Source organism: Podarcis erhardii, assembly GCF_964252035.2.
Source record: "Podarcis erhardii genome assembly, chromosome: 9".
Lineage (NCBI taxonomy): Eukaryota > Metazoa > Chordata > Lepidosauria > Squamata > Lacertidae > Podarcis > Podarcis erhardii.
In genome coordinates this window covers 38,601,722-38,626,278 of record NC_138512.1, presented here as the reverse complement: position 1 = coordinate 38,626,278, position 24,557 = coordinate 38,601,722, and the positions used below count along the sequence as shown (strand labels likewise).

General features: G+C 42.1%; 1 protein-coding gene across 4 annotated transcripts; it reads left to right on the top strand.

The window, feature by feature from the left end:
* Positions 1–4,064: 4,064 nt before the first annotated feature.
* Positions 4,065–22,727, top strand: TMEM144 (transmembrane protein 144). 4 transcript variants are annotated; one of them, XM_081875443.1, is made up of 12 exons: positions 4,065–4,385; positions 5,917–6,119; positions 7,441–7,563; positions 9,567–9,666; positions 10,383–10,463; positions 11,244–11,322; positions 11,934–12,019; positions 12,296–12,405; positions 13,792–13,911; positions 14,939–15,036; positions 18,990–19,043; positions 20,928–22,727. In XM_081875443.1, exons 2-12 carry the CDS (start codon positions 5,981–5,983, stop codon positions 21,009–21,011), a joined length of 1,074 nt encoding a protein of 357 aa, XP_081731569.1. In that variant the 5' UTR covers positions 4,065–4,385; positions 5,917–5,980; the 3' UTR covers positions 21,012–22,727. The 4 variants fall into 4 exon arrangements, with proteins under 4 accessions (XP_081731569.1, XP_081731567.1, XP_081731566.1 ...); XM_081875441.1 differs by having other exon boundaries at positions 4,066–4,241; positions 5,919–6,119; positions 12,296–12,414; XM_081875440.1 differs by having other exon boundaries at positions 4,066–4,385; positions 12,296–12,414.
* The last annotated feature ends 1,830 nt before the right edge of the window (positions 22,728–24,557 follow it).

Below are 24,557 nucleotides of genomic sequence, written 5' to 3'. Positions count from 1 at the left end.
TTAACAGCTTGCTGCATGGTGTCAGTAACAATAGGAAAAGGCAATTGCCTGTATTATTCATGCACAGGATGAAGCCCTGCTTTGCCACCTCTTTGCTTCAAGATTTCATGGTGGCCATAGAGGGATGGAAACAGCAGGTTAGTGGCTGCAGGAGACTCAACCACAAACAAGTCAGAGGTACTGCATGATTCCCAGTCATGAAAAATCAATCCTCCGTATTTTTAAAACTACATGAAATAATAACAATAGAAAGCAACAACAACAACAACAACAATAATAATAATAATAGAAAGCAACAACTCATCTAAACAGAATGCCTGCTAGTTGTAAACACTCTAGGACTGCAGAAACAGGTAGGGTATTTTCTAACGATGGGAAATAAAGCCAGTTGCTCTAGATTTCATAAGGGAAAGGAAGCAATGGTCTGGGAAGAGAGCTTCACTAGGCCTCCTTGTTCCTAATATTTTTAAACAGACTTGCACTGCGATCTCAGACATCAGTCCGACTGTACTCTTTGGGGCTTACTTGCAGGGAACTGGATAAAGACTACAGCCCTACTGTAAGTGGACTAATAGCATAAGCTTTCCAATGACTAAATCTGTAAGCCACAAGACTGTTGTTTTTGCTACTACATTCCTTGCCAACTTGAGTCTGAGCGTTGTTTCATCAGGACCGCCAGAGGGCAGTCAAGACATTCAATTATGATTTAGTTCTTCAGAACCACAATCAGTATGTAGCCATGCAATCCAACCACGTCTGCTCAGAAGTAAGTTCAACTGAACTTCAGGGGGATATCTCCTTCAAAAAGGCTTATCAGCTTTGACAGATCCCATTTAAACTCTGGCAGATCCCCTAAAAAAAAAAAAGCTCAAAAACTTTGGCAACACCCCCCTAATAAAAATTCTGGCTACGTCCATGTTGCAGCCCCTACTCTGTGGTGGCCTGCAGGTGACTCAAGGGGGTCATGAGTTGCTAAAAACAGCAGAACAGTGGAGACATTTGCTGTGTATAAATACAGTGGTACCTTGGTTCTCAAACTTAATCCATTCTGGAAGTCTGTTCCAAAACCAAAGCGTTCCAAAACCAAGGTGCATTTTCCCATAGAAAGTAATGCAAAATAAATTGATCCATTCCAGACTTTTAAAAACAACCCCTAAAACAGCAATTTAGCATGAATTTTACTATCTAACAAGACCATTGATCGATAAAATGAAAGCAATAAACAATGTACTGCAGTCACACAATCAAGCAATCAATAGCTGAACTGGGTTCCACACAGTCACAAAAACAAAACAAAAAAGCAGTAAAAACAAATATACAAAATAAATAGCAAAAAACTTGACAGACTTCAGCTAAACACTCAAAATGGAAGTGTGGTGCTCAGAACGGAAGCGTTCACAAACCTGGAACACTTCCGGGTTTGCAGTGTTTGAGTTCCAAGTTGTTTACCAAGGTACCACTATATACCTATATACCTTGAGAACCAAGGTGCCACTATATACTAGACAAGTAGTCTTGCTTTCTGTTTGATAATCATAACCATCATCACCACCTACCTCACAATTTAGTCGTGGTGAGGGAACAAAAAGAAGAGGCCTACCTAGTCCCTGGTGGGCTGGGTTTGGCTCAGTGAGTCACAAATTTCTTCAAAAAAACAGAATGGGGTTAACAGCAGCAGAATGTGTGGATTTACTGATGCATGAACATAATGGCTTAGATCCTAAGTTCCCTTCCAGAACAAAAGTAAGGTTTCCTTCCTTCCCCTTTATTCTGCAGCCCCTGAATATCTGTTTCTAGGGTAAGGGGATCATTAGTAATAGTATGGATCATGATGCAGCAGACTGAAAGTGGAGGGAAAGTGTGATTCACTTCCAAGTAAAAGTGATTAAGGGTCGGTTGAGAAGCACAGCTATAATGGCTGTTCCAATCACAAGAAAGGAAAGTGACATGTTAGTAGAAGAATTTTGGGCAGAATACAGTCCCAGCTCAGTTGGAAGCAAGGTTTGGTAGAAGGGGTTCTAATAATAGAAAGACAATTCTAATTAATTGCAGGAAACCAAAGCTGTCAGAGGAAAGTTAAAAGAGGCAAATCGTTAAGGAAATCAGGGCTGGCTGACTCAAGTTTGAGTCAGCAAGACTGTCAAGAACATCTGACAGCGCTTTAAAAGTCACCTGAAGCTACAGACTGCAATGCAAAATGCCAAGTTCTTCTGTATTATAAGAATTTCCGAACAAGCCTATTCCTGAGGAAAAGTCAAAGCCTCGGGAAAGAGCCATAGCTCAGTGGTTGCCACTTGTGCCTAAGAAAACGTGACCATCCTTTTTGGGAGAAGAGTGTCCCCTGTCCTGTTTGGACTTCAAACGGGATACCTTTTTTCACGTAGCTCATCCTCATTCTCAAAATTGCATGGGCAGAGGGTAGGGTGGGTCTGGGAGAAGGAGTCTAAGAGAGAGAGAGTTTTAGCGTTGGCAGAAGGTGGGTCACAGAGAGCGAGAGAGGGAGTTTGGAATTCAAGGGCCTGTTGCAGTCGAGTCTTGGGTTTTGCACAGTCAAGGGGCGGCAGGTGGATCAGAGAGTAAGAGAGGAGATTTGCTGGGGCCTGTGCAGGAGAGAGAGTTTGTCAAACCAATTCGCATTGCAAAGCCCAGCTATGCAGGTAATGTGCAATATTTTTCTTGCAGTTGTAAATCGTAGTGCTTTTGTTGTTTTCACTGAATGAAGCACTGCAAACCCCATGTGCCACTGTAATGGTTTGAAGTCATTTCTGCAAAAGGGAAAGTAATTTTCAGTCCCCCAATCTCCACCCCAGCCTGTCCCACATATTTTGGCATGAGCCTTCCCTCTATGAGACAAAACATTTGCCCTCATAGGCCTGGTCACAACCACTCTCCCACACAATTTATTGAATGAGCACCAACATATGGTTTTTCCCCTGAAAATTAACAAAAATCTATCAACCATATATAACAAAAGTTAACAAAATGCTGGCCGCATAGAACAGAGCTGCCACATTTACAGTGATAAAGAATTGCTTGCACTACATATTTCAGTATGGTTGGACAGCCCAGGACACAGACACACCTGTCTGCTTATTTATCACCATCTAGAGATGCACATTTACATGAATCTTATCCATGTGTTGGCAGAACTGTCTGTTTGGGGATCTTTATTGGATACAGCTGCATACGCCAGATATTATTGCACTGGATCTCATTAGCTTAGAGCAGGATCCCCAAACTCAGCCCTCCAGTTGTTTTTGGACTACAACTCCCATCATCCCTGACCACTGGTCCTGTTAGCTAGGGATGATGGGAGTTGTAGTCCCAAAACAGCTGGAGGGCTGAGTTTGGGGGTGCCTGCCTTAGAGACACCCAATGTCACATAGCTCATTGTTGGAGAAATTAGCCCCAATACATTTCAATCTTTCCTTGTTTGCCTTACTTGCATTAGATACACCACCAGCTCCAGGGGATTAATTAGATATATACAGATTCCTGCCTGAAATTCTGGAAGCAGGAGCAATGCAGTAAAGACCAGACCTAGATGCTGCAGTCATATGTTGTTTGACTACAATTCCCATCATCCCCAGCAAGTTTACTTGGTGACCAGGAATGATGGGAAATGAAGTCCACCAAAATCTGGGGACTTAGTGTAGCAATAGGGACCAATGCTCTGACTTGGAATAAAGCTATCATCTGCCTATGGCCCTATGTATCTAGCCCACAAGCGCTGATACATCTATTAAGCCTTCAAGGGGTGGGTGAGTGTGGGTGTGTAAGCTGCAAGGGCACACACACAATTAACATTCAGGCATTTCTCTTCTGGTTGACTCTAAAAGAGGAAAACTTTAACAACCTTAGCAAGTCTGCCTTAAATAAAAGCTATGTCTTCCTCTTTCCCTTAGCTCCTAATCTCGTGATCACGTCGAAGCGCACAGAAAAGGAGGGGGTGCAGAATTGGGTTTAGAACCAGCGATTTCCCTCGCCCGCCGTCCCTCTTCGTACCCAAAACACAAAACTGGCCGGCTAGCTTGCAAAACGTCTCCCAAATGGGAGGGAAAGTGGGTTGATCACATGAGGACAGGGTGGAGCTCCTCGTTCCCACCCGCAGTTTAGCGTTGACCAGGAAGCAGGATACGCAAGGGAAGCTTCGTAAGTAAATTCAGGGGACAGGTTTGCATTTCTGATTGAGAGCACTTGAGCAACTTCTCGGCGAAAGAGGCTGAAGGGCAGAGGAGCAAGTAGGAGCTAAATTCCTCCCGCGTTGCCGGTTTGCAAAGCAAGACTTGGGCGAAGGAGGAGGACCCTGCGGCTGAACTACAGCTCCCATCATCCTTTGCCACCGGCCGTGCTCCTGGGAACGGTGGGAGTTGGAGTCCGGCAAGGTCTGTAGGGCCGCGGCTGCCCCATCCTTCCTTTGGGGGTGGTAAATGGTATAAAATCTGAGGATTTTAGTTCAGTGGCCACTGTGGTGGTTTGTTGTCTGGAAACAACAACTATTACTAGATTGGGGATTAAATAAAATGTTCTTGTCTAAATGAGTAGACACTGGTGGAACAACTCTGCACGCGAACAGGTTTTCAGACCTGCTCTTGCTCATGCAATTCACTCCCACAGCATTGACAGGTTTTAAAAAAATCACATGTTTGGACAGGCTTTTCCTGACTCGTAATTTTATGATCACACACTGCTTTTTCATATTATGCACGTATTTACTTTTTGTTTGTGATTTTATTACTGCAGTTTGTGCGAACCACTTAGAGATTTTCTAGCACTAAGTGATGGCTTTCCACTCTACATAGCGTCCGTTTATTATTTCATTTTTGTGAGCCCGAAAACCCCTTTCAGACGTTATGAATGGGGGGGGGGCATTGCAGTGAGCTCTCCTCTCTCCCAGAGCCAGCTCCATGCAAAATGCCCCCTCATGGGGGGGTCATCTGTCAGTAGTTCACGGAAAGCTTACCTGGCATCACTTGGAGGCTTGCTCTAACCATCTTTTAAATTCCCAAAATGCCTCAGAATGATGCTAAGCTGGGGGCATTGTGGGAAATTCAAAGGGTGACTAAATACAGCTGCCCGATGCTCCATGGAGTAACCCCTCCCCCTTTTTATGGGTGCTCAGAGCAGGGATCAGCAATTGGCCCTGCCAGCTCTCTGGAGCTCTGGCAGGTGCCTGAGGGTTCATGTGCTGGCTCCAGCCCTGCCCTCCTGAATGCATTTGTTATAAGATGTTAATGTTGCCCTCCACCTGTTTGTTTGTTTGTTTGTTTGTTTGTTTGTTTGTTTGTTTGTTTGTCTAAAGGGGAAAAGAGATCTGATCCCAACATTGCTGTGCCCATGGCACTGTCCCACCATGCAGAACTTCTGAAAGATGAGTCTGTGATGTGTACAACTGCATAAACTTGGGGTTAGGAACCCTGCACTTCTGCAATTCATGGTGGCGTGGAACGCCTGTTCTCATACAAATGTCACTGTGTAGGCAATCATGTCAATGCATGACAGTCAGGAGTGAGACTGCCTGGTGCATCAATGTTGAGGACAAGGCTAATGGGCAGAGTTCCACTTACCCCTCCAATCATTGAATATATACAGTGTGTGTGTGTGCGTGCATGTGTGTTAGAGAGGGAGAGAGTAGTTGTGTATTACCCTAATGGAAATCCTCCTAAATATTAGTGTTAATTATATACATTAAGAGTGTGTGTGTGTGTGTGTGTGTGTGTGAGAGAGAGAGAGAGAGAGAGAGAGAGACCTTCATCCATATAATACATTGCTACAACCCATGCTGCATGTTCAATATCCATAGTAACATACTGGAACAGAGGTCATAGAAGAATTCTAGAATGATTCTTGCATAAAACCATTGGGAATACTTTTGCCGAAATGTGTTATTTGTTCCATTTATTTCTCTGGTTCCAGAGCTGCCAGAAACAGGATCCAAGTAGCTCCGTAAAGACTTCTGAGTCTCTCCTGAAGAACAGAGATGGACAGCTGGCAAGGAACCACCAGCCCTGTCAGCAGCAACGTGACAGATCTAACAATTGGTTTCACCTCCTCAGCAATAGCTGTCATCTTGTTTGGAACAAACTTTGTACCAGTTAAGAAATTTGACACTGGCGATGGTAAATGTTTGTGCTTAAACTGAATTGCTATTGTTATACTTTACATGGTACATGTTGCAAAATTTCCGTACTCTTTAAAACAACAGCTACTTTATATCAGGTTGATGATAGAATCACAGAGCTGAAACATTTCTATAACTAAATAAACATTGTTATAAATGGGATTTAGTATTTGACTTACCCACTAAACAAGCTGGTGTTTTCTAGACGTTAGCACATCATCAGCTCAGTTGGTGGAGCATGAGATTCTTAATCTCAGGGTTGTGGGTTCAAGCCCCATGCTGGGCAAAAGATTCCTGCATTGCAGGGATGTGAAGAGTCAATGCAAATGAATTGCCCCTGCTTCTGTTTGCAACAGACGCCAAGCTTTTTATAAAATCCAACAAAGCATGCTTCGAATGTTGTTTTTCAGTAAACTACATGTTAAGGTAAACATATGGGTTTAAATTTTTTTTTAAAAAAAAAAAAGCATGCTAAAGCTGGCCACTTCTGTTCTGCATGGAAAATAGCCACTAATAGCCTTTGCCCGTTTTCCTGCTGAAAGTCCTACTCTCAACCACTGGCTACTGATGGGCTGTGGAAGGTGCTGTTTATTACCAGCCCAGAGCGTTGAGTCGAGTGAAGAGTTCATTCTGGGTCATGAGTTAGACATAAGGAATAAGGGAAACATATTTATTGCAATACATAGTTTGGTTCCCAGTTCAGTGGTCTTGATACACTGAAGGGCCATCACTCAGGGGAAGGGCTGTAACTCAGTGATAGAGGGTCACAGGTTCCATCCTTGGATGTCCAGTTTGCACAGGGAGTAACCTGGTGAGCTTCTGCCAGTCAGTGAAGACAACACTGATCTGGATGGAGTAATGATTTGATTCAGTCTAAGGCAGCTTCCTATATTTCTGTGCTCTGCCTTATCATGTTCTCAGTCTATCCACATCTTTTTTTTTTCTAATTAGGCCCTATCTACCTGCTCTTCCCTTAGATTCTTGTTCTTAATCTACTGCCTACTGGGCATTCTCTTCCCCACTTTGAGAGGCCCCTTATAACTCAGTTTTCTGTCTTCAGCTTCCATACTTTTCCTTATCGTTGCCAAGGTGAGGTTTAATACCAGCCAAAGTGATGTTTTCCTTCTGTTTCTTACATCTTCATTTCCCAAATAGTTTTGAAACAGTCCGTGATATCGCAGCTGCTCAGCCACAGATGTCGTCACCACCACCACCACCAAATCTCCCAACGCTTCTTATGATATAGACTAAAACTAAACAGCCATGACTGCATAATGATCTGTTGTGCTTAATTATTCTTGGATTTATTTGTGTTCTAGGAATGTTCTTCCAGTGGATTCTCTGTGCCGCTATCTGGATCGTTTCTTTGATTGTTAACCTTATTCAGAACAGCCCTAGATTTTGGCCTCTTGCCATGGTTGGCGGCTTTTTATGGGCTACAGGTATGGCTGAAATAACACTTACCTTGTTTACAATTTAACACCCATGCACATGTGAATCTATGCACCATTTGCAAATTGCAGGAATATTGTAAAATGCAATTGTTAATACAGTGGATGCTCGGGTTGCAAACATGATCCGTGCGGAAAGCACCTTCGCAACCTGCGGCGTTCGCAACCCACAGCGCTGCGTTTGTGCATGCGCAGGTCGCGATTCAGCGCTTCTGCGCATGCGCAAAGCATGATTTAGCGCTTAGGCGCAGGCACCGAAAACCGGAAGTAACCAGTTCCGGTACTTCCAGATTTGGCGCAGTGCGCAACCCAAAATCACACAACCTTAAGTGTCGGTAACCCGAGGTATGGCTGTACTGAGACATATGCATGTATTGGCCCTCTTCAAACAATTTTTGTCTTAAGGCAGGATGGGTGGGGTGTTAATGATAACAAAAATAATAGTAATGGTATTATTTATACCCCACTTATGTGGCTGGGTTGCCGCAGCCACTCTGGGCAGCTTCCAAAATATATACTTTACAGGTATTTTGTATTACAAGAAAATAGAACACAGTTAACATTTGCTTTTCATTTTGAAGTAAAACCTGCAAGCTACTCGGCAGTGTAAACACACCACTGATTTGACCTTAAGGTGTGCATCGTGGTTTCAAATAAAAAGCAAGATACAAAGGCAACACTTTGGCAAAGCTTCATAATAAGCAACAGGGAGACTAACACTCAGCATATTACCAACATATTAGCTCTGCCCACATCCACACCTTGGTTCGCATTCTGATCACCCTCCACAGGCTGAAAAGCAATATTCTGCAGCACGGCGCCACCTGTTCTCCTGGAGACTTCCTGCACATTTTAGAATCTGGGTTGGGGGGGGGGGACTCATGGAAGGTTATCCGAAGTGCAAAGCCAGACCACTTGTCCTCATGCCCTCTTCCTACCTGTTTATGTAATATGACAAGAGAATGTCTGAAGACGGCTATTAATTTTGTCTCGCATCCACTGCTATGTAATTCAGCATGACGAGAATACTAAATGCTATTGCGTGGTAGAGTTGCATTAAAAACAATATCAAGTGCTTGATCCTACAAGGACTTTCAGGGTTCTTCCAGCTGTGATTTGTCTGTCTGTTCAGTGGTTGTTGTTTTTTCCTCTCTGAGATTTCATGTCAAATCACTTAAAGGCTGGTAGAGCTTTAGTATGACTGCTTCAGAAAGAGTGCCAAGTGTGGCATTCAGTTACTGTGTTGAAAACACTGGGCTGCCCCAGACTTAAGTCTGAATTCAACCCACGGGGAATATTTTGTTTACATTGACTCAGAGACTCTGGGGATGTTGCTGTGAGGTTGTGCTGGGCTTCCATCCCCACCTGCCAGCCGCAAAGTCATCAGTCATGTGAAAGAGACCTTTGTGCATAAGGGCTCTGTGCATACACATTTGTATATATTTAGGGCCTATTCTGTGAAGCGGGGGCATGGCCAAAAAGAGTAGTGGCAGAGATGGCTGTGCAAGATGGTTTCACAATCTCCTAACACATCAGGTGAATGTGTGGTGGGAGTAATTTGTACTCCCAGCATGGAAACGTACGGTATGTGAGTATGGAGGAATGACAAATTGTTATCGTCCAGTGCCTTATGTATGTTAAGAGGAGAGGCATGTAATTTGAACAGTTAATGTACATAAGAGTTGGGCGCTGTGCACATTCACCAAGCCTCATGGCGAATGTGCCCATCATCCATCCACAGGGAGGGAATTGTGTGCAATTCCTGGTCAATATACAAAATCCTCAACGGGTTTCAGGAAACAGGTATATATCTCGGTTTAGTTTTGTACATTCTCTGGCCATGATGCATAATCTAGCACACTAAATGTAATGATTTATCGTAGATTATGCTTATTTGCAGTTGCATTGATAATACTGATACAGCGCTACTGTAGTAAGATTATACTGTATTAATAATCAGCTAATTTTGCTTTTGTTCTTTACATACTGTGCAGGTAATATAACAGTTGTCCCCATTGTCAAAACCATTGGGTTGGGCCTTGGTCTCTTAATCTGGGCTTCTTTTAACTTGCTAACTGGCTGGGCAAGCTCAAGGTAAGCACCCTGTATACTTCACCTATAGTACGAGTCATCATTTATGTATTTGTAACATTTACTTAAAAATTACCATTAACAAGACCAATGTTTTGACAAAAGCATTTTCTCTCTCTCTGTAATGTACTTCACTGTAATATACGATCTTGCCCCAAAGATCAGGCTCAAAATATTATCTGGATACTTCCATCCTGATGTAATTTCCTCCTCCCTCTCAATCTTTATACATTCACAAGTTGACTTCAAGATGTTATTATGTGTGTGTCAGATATAATGTCAGCTAGGCCCTATAAACCATATGAGGATCCTTCATAGACTGAATTAAATGTTTCCACGAGCAATTAATAGTTGCTTATATTTTTAAAGAGTTGTTAAAAATTTTGCAATGTACAAGACTAGCCTCAACTACTAAATATTTTTCAAGACAGTATTTTTATTGTTCAGATGGTACATGAGATTGAAACATCTTTACTTCCAGGAATGGATTCATTTATATTTTTATATACATCCTTTCAGCATGAACAAGAACAAGTCAAACTGCAATGCTGTGACCCTGGAAAAGAAAATCAATGTTCTTTGCCAAGCTATCATTCCCTTGTACTTGTGATTGCCACACACAATTTATTTATTCAAGCTAGATAGCTTTCCCTGCACTTTTCTATGCCCTTCTCATTTTGGAAACAATTTAAAGGAGTTTTTAACCTTTCTGTTCACAGGTTTGGCTGGTTTGGGATTGACCCAGAAGAAGTAGCAAAACCAGCTTTAAACTACATTGGAGCTGGACTTTCAGTATTAAGGTATTAATAATCTTACTATATTTATATTTTGAAACACTACTTATGCATATAAGTACGTGTGTGTGTGTATGTGTGTATATACATATATGCAAGTGAATCAGAATTTAAAAACGACTGAGGCAAAGTAAAACTTTTATTCTTTTGAGTCTGCAGGTAAGCTGTTGAAGGCTGCAATTCCTAACCACATACTAGGTAGGAAGGAAATCCCATTGGCCCAGTGGAATTTACTTCTTAGTAAATATGCATAGGATAGCACCATTTATGAAGCAATGTTGTCCCTCAGCCAGAGATATTAAAGGATAATGTCTTAAAAAATGATTTTTAAAATCAGCAAAATGAAGTAAGGAAGACTAAATCATGTATGATTTAGCTGAGATTCCTGCATTGCAGGGGGTTAGACTAAATAATCACAATTCTATGATTCTTTAAGACACGCACACACACACACACACACACATACACATACATACAGTCGTGCCTTGGAAGTCAAATGGAATCTGTTCCGGAAGTCCATTCCACTTCCAAAACGTTCGGAAACCACAGCGTGGCTTCTGATTGGCTGTAGGAAGCTCCTGCAGCCAATCGGAAGCCATGGAAGCCCCATTGGACATTTGGCTTCCAAAAATAGTTCGTAAACCAGACCACTTCCAGGTTTGCGGCGTTCAGGAGCCAAAACATTTGAGAACTGAGCTGTCGAAAACCAAGGTACGACTGTGTGTGTGTGTGCATAAAATGCTACAACATGATGGTGTTTAGTTCATGATGATATTTCATTTGCAGTGCCATCCTATTTCTTTTTATAAAAAGTGATGTTGAGAGCTCTTCACCGTCATCGGAGAGCACCCCGCTATTAAGACATGTAAGTTTTTGCTTTTGTTCATGTCATACTTCCGCACTAGAAAAAAGCATTATAACACAGAACTGTTTTCACAACTGTAAAGGATATTGGAAAGAAGAGAAAGTACCATTATTTGTGCCCTCTAGGGTTAGGAAACAAGGAAGATGTAGCAAGACAAACTTACCAGGATATAGCTTCCAATGTTGTTCAATTATCAATTCAAAAATGAAAATAACTGGGGTGTTGAGAAATCTCTTTTCTTGGACATCTCAGTGTGTGAGAGTGCTTTTAAATGTTTTTTTTTGTGGTTTTGTTGCATTTTTTTTCATAGGGTTACTTACTTATTTGTTTTTTAATGTCTATATTTATTGTGTATTGTTCTACCTGCATTAATTTATGCTGTGAGCATCCTTGGGTCCTGCACTAGGAGAAAGCGGGGATATAAAGAAAAGAAAAGCAATGAAATGAAATGAATAATATCCGTAGATGCACCAGCTGCAAATTCTTTAGTTATCAGCTCCTAGCTGTCCGACGTCCTTCCTCATCCCCAAGTGAATGAGCATACCTAGCACAATCCAGGTCTGAATGTTTTCAGAAATCTTAGCCTTAATGGCTTTCCTTTTTACCAACAGTCAATCAACAGCTCTGATCATAGCGCTGAAAACAGGACTGATGCTTCATGGGTAGACCATCTTTCTCCGTTAGGGAAGAGAATGATGTAAGTTGTCCAGCCCTTTCTGGTGAATTACCTCTAGCCTACCTGGCTACCTCCTGTTTCATGCTTCCTTTGGTGAACTTCACAAGGCAATGAAAACGACAACCTGTGGCAGTGATGAGTGCTCCAACTTCTCTTTCAAGACAGCAATTTCTAGAAAACTTCTGGCAGTTCTCCAGCATGTTTTCGGCCGCAGCTCTGCAAACCAGCAATGAATGTTGTATAGTGCAATGGCTTTGAGTTTGTAATATCTTGATCTTCCTTTCTTTTTCCTGGAAGAGGCTGCTCCCTGGCTGTAATAGCTGGAATGTTTTATGGCTCGAGTTTTGTGCCAGTGCTTTACATCAAGGACCACGGCAGAAGGAATGGAACGAAATATACCGGAGCAAGTCAGTTTGGTAAAGGCAGATGAACTGTTTTAATATGAAATCTAAACCAGTGGGAAATTTTGCTCATTCACGATGGGCGAAAGGGGAGGGAAAAGTCTTTCCCCCTTTGTTTATCTGTCCCTTGTTTGTTTGTTTATTATATGTATTGATCATCTCATAATATAGTTTCTCTAGGTCATTGGTGAGGCGTTTCTAGCTTGCAGGCCTAATTTGCCCCATGACATAGTTTGGCCCAAGCCACACCCACCTGTCCATCACTTGATGTCATACGACATCAGGTGCCAGACAGATAAAGTCATGGCAGCAGATTTAAAAGGAAGAATTAGGAACACACTTTCCCAGCCCTAGGCTTCTGTGCCTTTAAAGCACAGTCTTTCCCTCAAAGAATTCTGGGCACTGTAGTTCACCCCTCACAGAGTTACTGTTCCCAGCAATCCTTAACAAACTGCAGTAGTTCATCCATTGGTGACATCAACATTGAATTACAGCAGTGCACTCTATGTTGGGCTTCTCTTGCGCTTGACCTGAGAACTGCAGTTAGTGCAGAATGCTAGTGTAGTTGCTGATTTCTTACTGGGTAAAGTTTTAAGTTGCTACTATTGTTATATCAAGCCATTAATGGCTTGGGACCAGTTTACTTGCAGAATCGCCTTATCCCATACGTACCCACTCAAAGGTTTTGATCTGTGAAACTTACCTTCACTGTATTCCTTCCGACACTTACAGTCGTACCTCGGAAGTTGAACATCTTGCTAGACTAACGTTTTGGCTCCCGAACGCCGCAAACTCAGAAGTGATTGTTCCAGTTTGTGAACATTCTTTGGAACCTGAACATCCATCGCGGCTTCCACGGCTTCCTACTGGATGCAGGAGCTTCCAGCAGCCAATTGGAAGCCGCGCCTTGGTTCCCGAATGTTTTGGAAGTCAAATGGACTTCCGGAACAGATTCTGTTCGATTTCCGAAGTACCACTGTACTTGAAAACCTTTTTCGTTTTGGCAAGCCTGTCCTGACACCAGACACACAGGTGTTGATGTATTTACATATTTTCTACTGTTATTTTTAATTGTTTTAAAATGTTTTAGAATGGTTTTCAACTATTTCTATTGATGGTTTTAATATTTGTTGTAAACCACAAAGAAATCATAAAGTTTAATTCAGTGAGACATTTAATATAGTATTTACAGTCACATTTACATTGCACATACATACTGAGCAAAGCCTCTTGATCAGCTAAAACCAGGGAAGGCATTGAAAGCCTTATATGAACAAACGTGTGGCTAAGGTATGAGCAAGACCTTACCAGAAGTAATTGCTGCTCTTCTAGAATATTGTTAATTTCCTAAACATATTCTACATATGCATATGCCTCCCATTTTTGTTTCAGATTTAGATTACGTCTTTGCCCACTTCAGTGGCATCTTCCTTACAAGTACCATCTACTTCCTGATCTATTGTGCAGTGATGAAAAATAGACCTAAGGTTTATCCTGAAGCCATCATCCCAGGTAGAATTCTGAAATACACATGCATTGCAGATATCTATCACACATACTTCGTTCTGTTGCTATTAGACAAATGTAGGCAATGTTTGAGTATGCCACTCTAGGTACTTTCAAGAGTGATGAGGTTTCTATCCTGCACACAGTTTTAAGAGCCCTTTTATAATAATAATAATAATAAAACCCAGAAGGTATTTTGGGGAGGTATTATATTAATAATGTCGTAGTGGAAAAGTAGCCAACACGGTGCTCTCTAGAAGTTGTTGAACGCCAACTCACATAATCTGGATCATCTGGACAGCATCTGGAGAGCACTGCACTGGCTCCTCGTGAAAATAAACCTGTTACATATGGAAGAATACATCTGATCATCTCATTTTACAAAGAATATGTTTGCATTTGCAAGAATACATACAGCTGTGCCTGCATCCAGGAGCAGGTGGGGCATTTCTGCTGTGGGGAAAGATCAGTGCCCCACTGACTTAGTGCCCCTTAGCTCCTCAAAGGACACAAAGGCTGGTGTTATATAGTGGCTTTCACCCCAAGCTAAAAATCAGGTAGTCCCTGCTTCATATTCATTTCTGACATGAACTCCTGGTGAATTTAAGGTGAACTGTTCTCCTTCAGCCTCAGTTCCGCCCTTTTACAATAACCATTAAAGGATTGTTGTTAAGAATAGGAAAGTAGCCAATGCAGGCTAAGAGCTTTGAGCCCTTGAAAGCCCTTTGCAAATGCAGCATGGCCTTAGGATTCGAGCTGGGCAATATATTGGTAAATTGTCTGAAACCTCTATGCCATTCAGATCGCAATGCCCGTTTCAGACATTTTGGGCTGGCAGTACATCACACCAGCTCAAATTGCTTGCAGAAGGCTCCTTCCTTGTAGGTTTTTAAGCAGAGGTTCGATGGCCACCTGTCATACATGATTTAGCTGCTATTCCTGCATGGCAGGGGGTTGATGATCCCTGGGGTCCCTTCCAAGTCTATATTGCTATTTTTTCTATGAGTAATAAAATATGCTTATTTGTTGTCAGGATTTGTTTCTGGTGTATTGTGGGCGATCGCCACTTCCTGCTGGTTCCTAGCAAATCATTACCTCAGTGCTGTGGTCAGCTTTCCAATAATCACAGCGGTAAGTACCAAAGAAGGTCCTGCTCAAAAGGGTGGGTTCTTTTGTATATCAGACCACATATACACCCCACTCCTGCCTTTGTTATGGAGGTTTCACATACAACAGAGTGTCATGAAATTCTACTCAATATTGATCCAGAGCAGAACTCTGACGTATAGTTAACAGATCAAAAACTTAAAACACGTTACAGGATTCCCAAAAAATAGATCAGAGGCAATTACATTTCATGCAGCAGAGCTTTACTGCTACTGAAGGCAAATGAGCATAATGGTCACAAATCCAATACATTCAGGATTGGCACTGTCCATAAGAAATCCAGTTGCAACAGACCCAACTTAAACTTACAATAACTTATAAAAAGTCTAAAACCTTAACACTATATACAGAACACCACATCAGAAGGAAAAGAGATAGAAAGAAAAAGTGAAACCTAGGCTTCTTCTGGCCTTACTTTTATAGTAAGCATGACCTTCACTGAAACAGAACCAGTTTAAGCCAGCTGTGCTCAGTTTTTCTGAAGGAATAACCCAAACATCATGAACCTTCTGCTTGTTTCTTTCACACAGAGAAGCTTCCAGAACCCTCTTGAATTAATTAGAATAGGAAAGATCTCTACACATCAGATCAATACTTTTCTAACCTAAGAAATGCAAACTGACACAGAGGTGGGCAGACTTCAGGCTTGTGGGATCTACTTTTGCTTTTTACTGTAACCGCAAGATCTACCAATCAGGCTTGGTGCAAAAGAATTCTGAGCCCTGGAATTTGGTTTGGGCACCAAACCTGAATAGCCTGACCCATATAGCCTGAATATCTCGGTTGACTAGAGTGTGGTGCTGACAGTGCTAAGGTTGCAGGTTTGATCCCCGTATGGGACTGCTGCATATTCCTGCATTGCAGGGGGTTGGACTAGATGATCCTCAGGGTCCCTTTCAACACTTACAATTCTATAATTTTAACTGAACTGTGCCCCCACAAAAAATACACTCCTGGTTACACAAAAATTTCCGTTTCAGTGGTATGATTTAGGGTTGGGGAAGTCATTTTGTTTCTGCCATTGTTAAATCATTGGCAATCGGGAATCCTAACAGATCTACTACTGAAGCACGTGAACGTAAGCAGGTACTCGCTTGGTGTTAAATAAGGATCAGGCAGACTCAGCAATGGAGAATAAGAAGGTGAAGTTTATTGCCAGGCAATAAGGACCCAGTTTGGAATCTCTTCCAAAAGGAACTGGGACCCCGATTGACAGAAATCCAGAGGTCTTTATACCTGAGCAGATCACAGCAAATCATAGATCATGAGACAACCATGAGACAGTCACGATATTTCCAGCGAAAATTAGCCAATTAGCAAGCTTCTTGCCATGCTTCCAGCTCCTGGTCAAGCACTGAGTTCTAGTTCTGCTTTCCGATGCTTGCAGTGACGCTCTGTCTAACCTCTCCCCTAGTTATGACAGGACAGGGAGTTTGGAGATTTTGTGGTTTTGCTCTTCCTGTTCTGTGGATTAATTTAGCCTGTATCTGAGGGGATTTTGTACCAGAATCTCTGATTCACGTCTTCCCCATGTCCAGGGTACACTGATGTTTGTAGGGGAAAGGTCGGCTCCTAATTTTGCTGTTTCAAGCAGTATGCAGTTAGCTAAGGCACAGCTTCTCTTTGATTCAAAATGGATTATAAAATACTGTAAGCCCTGATTATGTGTGAGCATATATGAATATATTGATTACTGATAACTGATTATATGAATAGCATAGGGGTAGCCCTTCTTCCTTGCCTCATTCCCCCCTTTTCAAGCTCAGAAAGAAGATTCATCTGACTCCTGAGCTTGAACACCACTCTGGACATCAAACACATGTGCATTTTTATACTTTAGATTGTGCTGAGTCACTCTCACATGCTGAGCTAGTTGCAGGTGCAGGACAAACACACCCAGAATTAACCCGCACACCTAACTTAACCCTTTTTTGTCCCTTTTCTCTGCATGCATGAACCCTGGTACATGGACAGAACTCCTCAAAATAGCTCTCTCAAGCATATGGGGGAGCTCAGAGAAGAGTGCACTGTTTCATAGCCCATTGACCCCCTTTAGGCACGAAGGAAAAGTTCAAAGCAGCCATTGAGAGGAACTGTGTTAGGGATTGTGTCAGGGGAGGGGGCAAGCTGCTCTCTTTATTCTCCAGTTGAGAAGAGGGAAAGGATAAAAAGTCCTTCCCACCACAAGCGCCACTTTTCATCATGGCAATCTGCAGTTGCACCTGTCCTGTTGACTTATAGGGTGCAGTAAATTATAACAAGCTGCAGAGATGAGGATCACTCAGCACATATATCTTGTCCTTTTCCAGAAGGAGGAAATTGGAGATACTTCTGAGCCGTTTTGAGATAAAATGTGCAGGGGCAGCTGAGGTCAAAGCTGGCAATAGAAAAGAAATTGCAATAAATATTCTGGCTACCGCACAGCAGGGTACTAAAAATAGGAACCTTTGTACTTCATTTATGGAAATGGATGTCTGGGATGAGCAGCAAGGTAACTAAGATTGGAAACACCTTGAAAAGCAGTGGGGAAATTGTGCTCTAGAGATTGGCTGGGAGGAGAGAAGGAAAGCCACTTTCAGAGCAAAGCCTATTATAGATGTTGTGCATGGGCATATTTCAGCCTGGGTGTCTGTGACCTGGATGTCTGTAATATGTACAAAGAGTAACCCTGTGGCAAGCATTATATCCACTTTAAATCAGTGGTGCTTGCTTCTGAGTAGACATATAGAGCAGTGATGTCCAACCGGTCAATCATGATCGACAGGTAGATCGCCTTCATGTTCCCGGTAGATCGTGGTCGATTGCATGCAAGTAATGTCCCCACCTACCGCCCCAGTCACAAGGTTCCCCCGTTGGCATCAGTATCAGTTACCGAAAAGTGAAAGTAATGTTAGTTTTAGTGCTGTGTTCGATAGTCAGCACTTGAGTTTCTTGTGAGCGTTTTTTGTATTCCCTGCCCCCAAAAAAGCTCTACAACCCCTGTGCCTTCCCCCCCCAAAACGCTCAACAACTCTGACCAACCCCCACAAAAAGCGCCCCCCCAAAAAAAAACCACACACACACTCCCTCCAATGACAATGGGTAGATTAATGCCAGTTATTTTATACTGGGAGTAGATCACAGTCTCTAGGGCAGCCTTTCTCAACCTGTGGGTCCCCGATGTTGTTGAACTGCAACTCCCATCACTCCTAGCTAGCAAGGCCAGAGCTCAGGGATGATGGGAGTTGTAGTCCAACAACATCTGGGGACCCACAGGTTGAGAACTGCTGCTCTAGGGAGCTGGGCGTGCCTGATATATAGGATTGCAATTGTAAATGTGTCTTTGTAGAGTCATAGAACTGTAGAGTTGGAAGGGACCACGAGGGTCATTTAGCCCAACCCCCTGCGAAGGATCTTCCAGGGTGTTTCTAGTATGGGATTCAGTTACATATCAGGATATTCGGGTTGTGAAATTCCAGTTCATTTGGCGCTCTCGCCAAATAAACCTGATTCCCCCTCAAAATAAGGGGGGGAGGCTTTTTTGTGGTAAGGAAACTGACAGAGAAGCATACTGGAAAATGTGATATAACACTTGGTTGATGAAACATCCTCTATCCTCCCAAAAACAAACAAATCTGAATGGATTCTCAATAAAACACAGGCCTCCCTGCAAACAAATCAGGACGGTGGCTCATTAAAGCAGGTAATCTGTAAGCGCCCCCCAGAGGTTTGTTTTGTTTTTGCAGGATTGGCATGCCTTTTATTAAAGGCCATTATCTTCTCACATTCTTCCTTCTGTCATCACGAGCAACAATTTAGCACACGATTACGTTTCAGTGAAGGCAAGATTGAATTTAAATAAGATAATTGGGCTCTAGCAAATCCTCATGAACAAATGCTATTATGATTATTCATCGTGTCTTAATCTTGTTCTCCAGGGTCCTGGCTTTATAGCTGCAATGTGGGGAGTCCTGGTATTTAAAGAAATAAAGGTAAGGGCTGCAGCATGTTCCTCTCATCTTTGATGTATCCGCATCTGAAAAATGGGAACTTCTAAGTAGCTGGGGAGGAAGAGGCAGGCAAATCTAGAGATTTTTTCTTTCTTTCTCTCTAGTAATACTAGATCCCGAGGTCATCCATTGAAGCTGCAAGGTGGGAGGTTCAGAATGATTCTTCCCACAGCACATAGATAAACTATGGTGTTTGCTGCTATGTGACCACCAACTAAGATGGCTTAAAAAGACCCCATTCAGATAAATTTATGGTGGATAAGTCTTCTCATAGCTCCTACTTTTGGGTGGCTATGTGTGTAACAAAATTCCCAGTGACAGCTTCTGCTAAGGAAAGGAATTTCCTTATGTTATGCATTTATATTACCGTATTTTTCACTCTATAAGACGCACTTTCCCCCTCCTAAAAAGTAAGGGGAAATGTGTGTGCATCTTATGGAGCAAATGCAGGCGGGAGGCTCTGCTCAGCGCTGCCTTTAAAGAGCTGCGTGGAACCCCCACTCCGTGTGCTCTTTAAGGGGAGCACGGCTCTTTGGGGAGCCTTAGCTGTGCACAGCCTCTCCCGGGCAGGGGGAGCCTTCATCCCGCCGCCCGGGAGAGGCTGCGCGCGGCTATCCCATAAGCCAGGACAGCAAGTGGGATCTGTGCGCAGCGATCCCGCTTGCTGTCCTGGCTTCTGGAATTCAGAATATTTTTTTTCTTGTTTTCCACTTCTAAAAACTAGGTGCATCTTATGGTCTGGTGCATCTTATAGAGCGAAAAATACGGTATATTGTTTGTTGTGTTCTGTGTTGTAAATCGCCCTCTGGTCCTTTAAACGAAGGATGGCATATACATTTTAAACATTAAAATAAATAAATCCAAGCTTTTGGGAGGGGCAACTTGTAGTGAGGCAGCATTGTGGAAAAGCAGGAGCTTAACCAGCCACTTCCCTGATACATACATACACTCACACACTAATACACCACTATTCTCCTTACTAGTTCCGGGTTTGAAAGAGTAAACCCTCACCTGAAACACTAGGGGAGGCTAGTGGGAAAAGTCCCAAAGAAGGATGTTGTAGCTGCAAAATGGGGAGAGGCAAGGACCTCCTCCTCCTCTGCACCCCTTTCCAGAGCTTCACTTTTCCTAGAATGAGCAGCTGCTGGAACTTGTTACCCCATGTCCATGTATAACGTCTAGTCCTGTCTTCCCTTGCTGCATTGAACCAGCCTATTTTCCCTACATGGGTGTGTTTGTTTACATTCAGGAACGGGTCATCCAGTGGGGCAGAGACAAAGCAGTAGTCTCCTGGCAGGGGGAACAGCTAAGTTGGGTTGGTGGGTGGGTGGGTGTGCCAGCTGGCACTCCACACGTTACTATCACATTTATATCTCACCCATGCTCCAAGGAGCTCAAGGCAGTGTATGTTAGGCTGAGAGATAACGACTGGCCCACCAAGATCACTCTGTATAAGAAAGGGACCCAGGTGTCTCCAGTGCAAGTTGCATACCGGTAATTTGGCCAGATAAATTTAACTAAGCAAATGTTATCTGACCGCTACCATTTGTATAATGTGTTCTGACAAATGCATATCTTACTATACAATAAAGTTGTCGGTGTGCCGCATTTTGCAAATAACGCAATACCAAGCCTGACTTCTGGAAAATAATGCCACTTCTCTTTCTTCCCCACACATCCCAGGGGGTGGTCTGAAGGTACACGAGGGCACAACCTTGCTGAAACCAGGCAGGTCTGGGTCTGGTGAGTCCGGGACCCTCTAGGAACCAGAGTAGGCCGTCTTGGAGGTCATAATGGTCGAAAGGCAAGATACAAATGTAAGAACATTTGAAAAACAACCAATAATCCATTTCTATGTCTATGCAGGGGCTGAAAAACTATCTGTTGCTTCTAATAGCATTTTGTGTTATTTTGGCTGGGTCGCTCTCGACGGCTTTTTCTAAAGTCTGAAGAACCACTGCCTGAACCAGCAGGTGGAGCTGTGGCTTAAGACATGAAAGAGAAGATAATATCTGGCATTTTCTTGGATCACTAATATCATCACTCTCGCCAGAGAAGCAAGGGGCAAAAGTCCATAGAGCAAGAACTTTTTGTGGGAAATGCAAGGCATTCATCATGTTTTCCACATTTGGGAAGATAAGGGAAAACCTTTTTATGTTCTCTCAGCTGGATGATTATGGGCTGAAATCCAGGTCAGAGGTTTTAATGATCCCATTATGTTTTGTATTATGGCTTGTTGTTTACTGGGGTGAGGGTAACGTATAAAAGGAAGAGTTCAGTGAAGTGTAAGTGCTGATTACTATGCAGAGGAAGTAATGTTTGTGTTGGGGCATTGCATCTTTCTTTTATTTCTAATACAGGACCTTTTAATAAAGAACATCACCCAGATACTCCACCTTTAGACAAAGACACACAGAGTTTGCTCAGCAAACAGTCTGATGAAGAGTTCTGGAGAACTCGAAGAGTTTCCTCAGCACTTTATGACATTCTGGTTTACCCTTGTAGATTTTGCGTTGCTTTCTTTGTAATGAACCCAAAGTAGCTACCAAAAATTTTCTGGACCATCCTGTTGAGGGAGCACAATGCACCAACCCTGTTGAAGCCAAGCTGGTCTGGTCATTGCCTAGATAAAAGACCATCTGGGAATCTTGTGTAAGCCATATTGAGCTCCATAGTGGAAAAAAGATGGGAGATAAATGTACTGAACAAATAAAGAATTTTAAGCTTGCCCAAGGACCTGCACTGGAGGCCATTCCCAGTGGGCAATTTCAGGGGAATTGACTAGCTCAAACATTGGGATGAGCATCCTAATGGTTTGAGATACTCGGCAGTGGAAGAATCTGCCTTGGGAGATTTTGGGCTGTCGTTCACTGGAGTTATTTAAACTGAGTCTGGACAGTCATCTACAGATTGAACCCTGCTTCCCTTCCAAAATGGGATCGCCTCTATAGATTCCTCCTCCTATCAGCAAAGCTGTTGTGATATATATGCAACATATTTTTCCATGTATAAGACTAGTTTCCCCCCCTAAAAATAATGTAAAAAATTAGGGAGAGTCTTATAGACAGGGGCGTCTTATAGATGGAAAAGTATGATATATTGTCAAGATATGGAATGTTATAAATAAATAGATGCAAATAGGTAAAATATATTTTTAATTGGATGAGGCTGAGTAAAAGGATTAAGAATGTTTATCAAAGTACTGGTGTCATGAGAAAGATGAACAGGTATATTATTGACTTAGAAGAGTAACAGAACATGGCAGAACAAGGGCAATTGACCACACCCTTGGACCAGACTGAGAATTACAGTTTGCTAATCAGAAGGAAAAATTAGGATTAAAAACACTTAGCAGGGCCTTGGATCCAGTCGAGCGCTTTTTATCTGACTTTTAGCTTATCGTTGATTTTAATTAATTTTTTGATATTTTATATGGCTACTTTAAAACTGTTTTTATTTTCCACTGACAATTTCATTTTCTAAATGATTTTGAGGTTTTATTACAACCAAACAGTATAGAAACCTTGTGAAAACAAAATCATAGCACAATTTCCAGTGAAATTATTGAGTTTGCCAGTTTGGACCATGAAACTGCCCAGCCTTGTTTGACAGGCCTGGAGAAGGAAGAAGATGAAAGGTATAATAAAGATGCTTTCATTCCTTGTGCATTACCTGTTCTGTTTCCAATTCTAGTCCATCTGCTGCCCTTAATTATTATGTTCCAGGCAATTTCTAGGTAGCAAACATACCATCTGTTGTGTCTGTCACCCCGCTGACTTTCTGTATCAGTGGTTTAACTAACAAAGGTCTAGCTGTAATTAATTTTGGCTCCATGAGACAGAAAAGCATTTCCTTATGGAATCCCATTCCCTCTATAAACAGCTTGATATTGGCCTGTATCCGGGCCTCCCTTTGGGTAGCATGTGTTGACAGAACAATCCCTGGTAATCCTGGATAAAAAACAAACAAACATCCTTCCTCAACCCTTTGAATCCTGGTTTTTGACTTGGTTATGGGATGAATAGGCTTTTGTAATTAGGGAGAATTATCTGGGCTCGGAGATTGACAGGGGGAAATACATCATACAAGTTGTTTCTGTTATATCTGTCCGTAGCTTCTTTTGGATCATCTGGTGGAAACATTTTCATTTTAAGTGAAGCTCATGCACTTGAGAAAGACTGAAGGGGGTGGGGTTCCACATTTGCTTGTACAAGTGTTGGTTTTTTTTGTTTTTGTTTTTGTTTTTTTTTGAAAATCATTTTTATTTGATTTTACAAGAGCAAATTAGTTACAATACCAAATGCATAACCATAAAATGAGATTTCTCCGAATCTCTCAACTCCCCCCCCCCATCCCCTCCATGGGTCCTATTGTCAACATTACAAACCGCATATTACAGTGGTACCTCAAGTTACAAACGCTTCAGGTTACAGACTCTGCTAACCCAGAAATAGTACCTCGGGTTAAGAACTTTGCTTCAGGGAAACTAGGATTCCAGAAGGAGAGGTCAAAGCTAGAAACAGAATTGTTAGAACCCAATACTAAGAATCTGTCTAGAATGTACAATCTGCTGCTAAAATGGCACACACAGGATGAAACGGTCAAATCAGCTATGATTAAGTGGGCACAAGACATTGGTCATGATATTATGTTTGCTGACTGGGAGCAGTTATGGACCACAGGTATTAAATTCACGGCATGTAGTGCCTTAAAAGAGAATATAATGAAAATGATCTATAGGTGGTACATGACCCCAGTCAAGCTTGCAAAGATATATCATTTGCCCAATAACAACTGTTGGAAGTGTAATGAATGCGAAGGAACTTTTTATCATCTTTGGTGGACCTGCCCGAAGATTAAGGCCTACTGGGAAATGATCTATAATGAAATTAAGAAAATCCTTAAGTGGACATTTGCAAAGAAACCGGAGGCTTTTCTCTTGGGCATGGTAGGCCAAATGATTCCAAAGAAAGATAGAACATTTTTTATGTACGCAACAACAGCAGCAAGAATTCTTTTGGCAAAGTATTGGAAGACTAAAGAACTACCTACTCTGGAAGAATGGCAGACCAAGGTGACTGAATTTATGGGACTGGCAGAGATGACCGGCAGAATTCGTGACCAGAGGAGAGAGACAGTGGAAGAGGACTGGAAAAAATTTAAAATTTATCTTAAAAATTGTTGTAAAATTTCGGAATGTTAAGATGTCAAGGGATTTGATATAAAGAATTACAGCTGTAAAAATTTAAGCTTAAGAAAATTTTAAAGAGAATTAAATATAAAAATGGATGAAGGATTGCTAAAAAATTTTAAAACAAGGATGCAGTGAAGGGGAGGTATGGGGAAGTCGTGTTATGTTTGTTTGTATTTTGTTTATGTTGTAAAATTAATAAAAATTATTTTTTTAAAAAAAAAAAGAACTTTGCTTCAGGATTGTGCAGTGGTGGCGCGGCAGCAGCAGGAGGCCCATTAGCTAAAGTGGTACCTCAGGTTAAG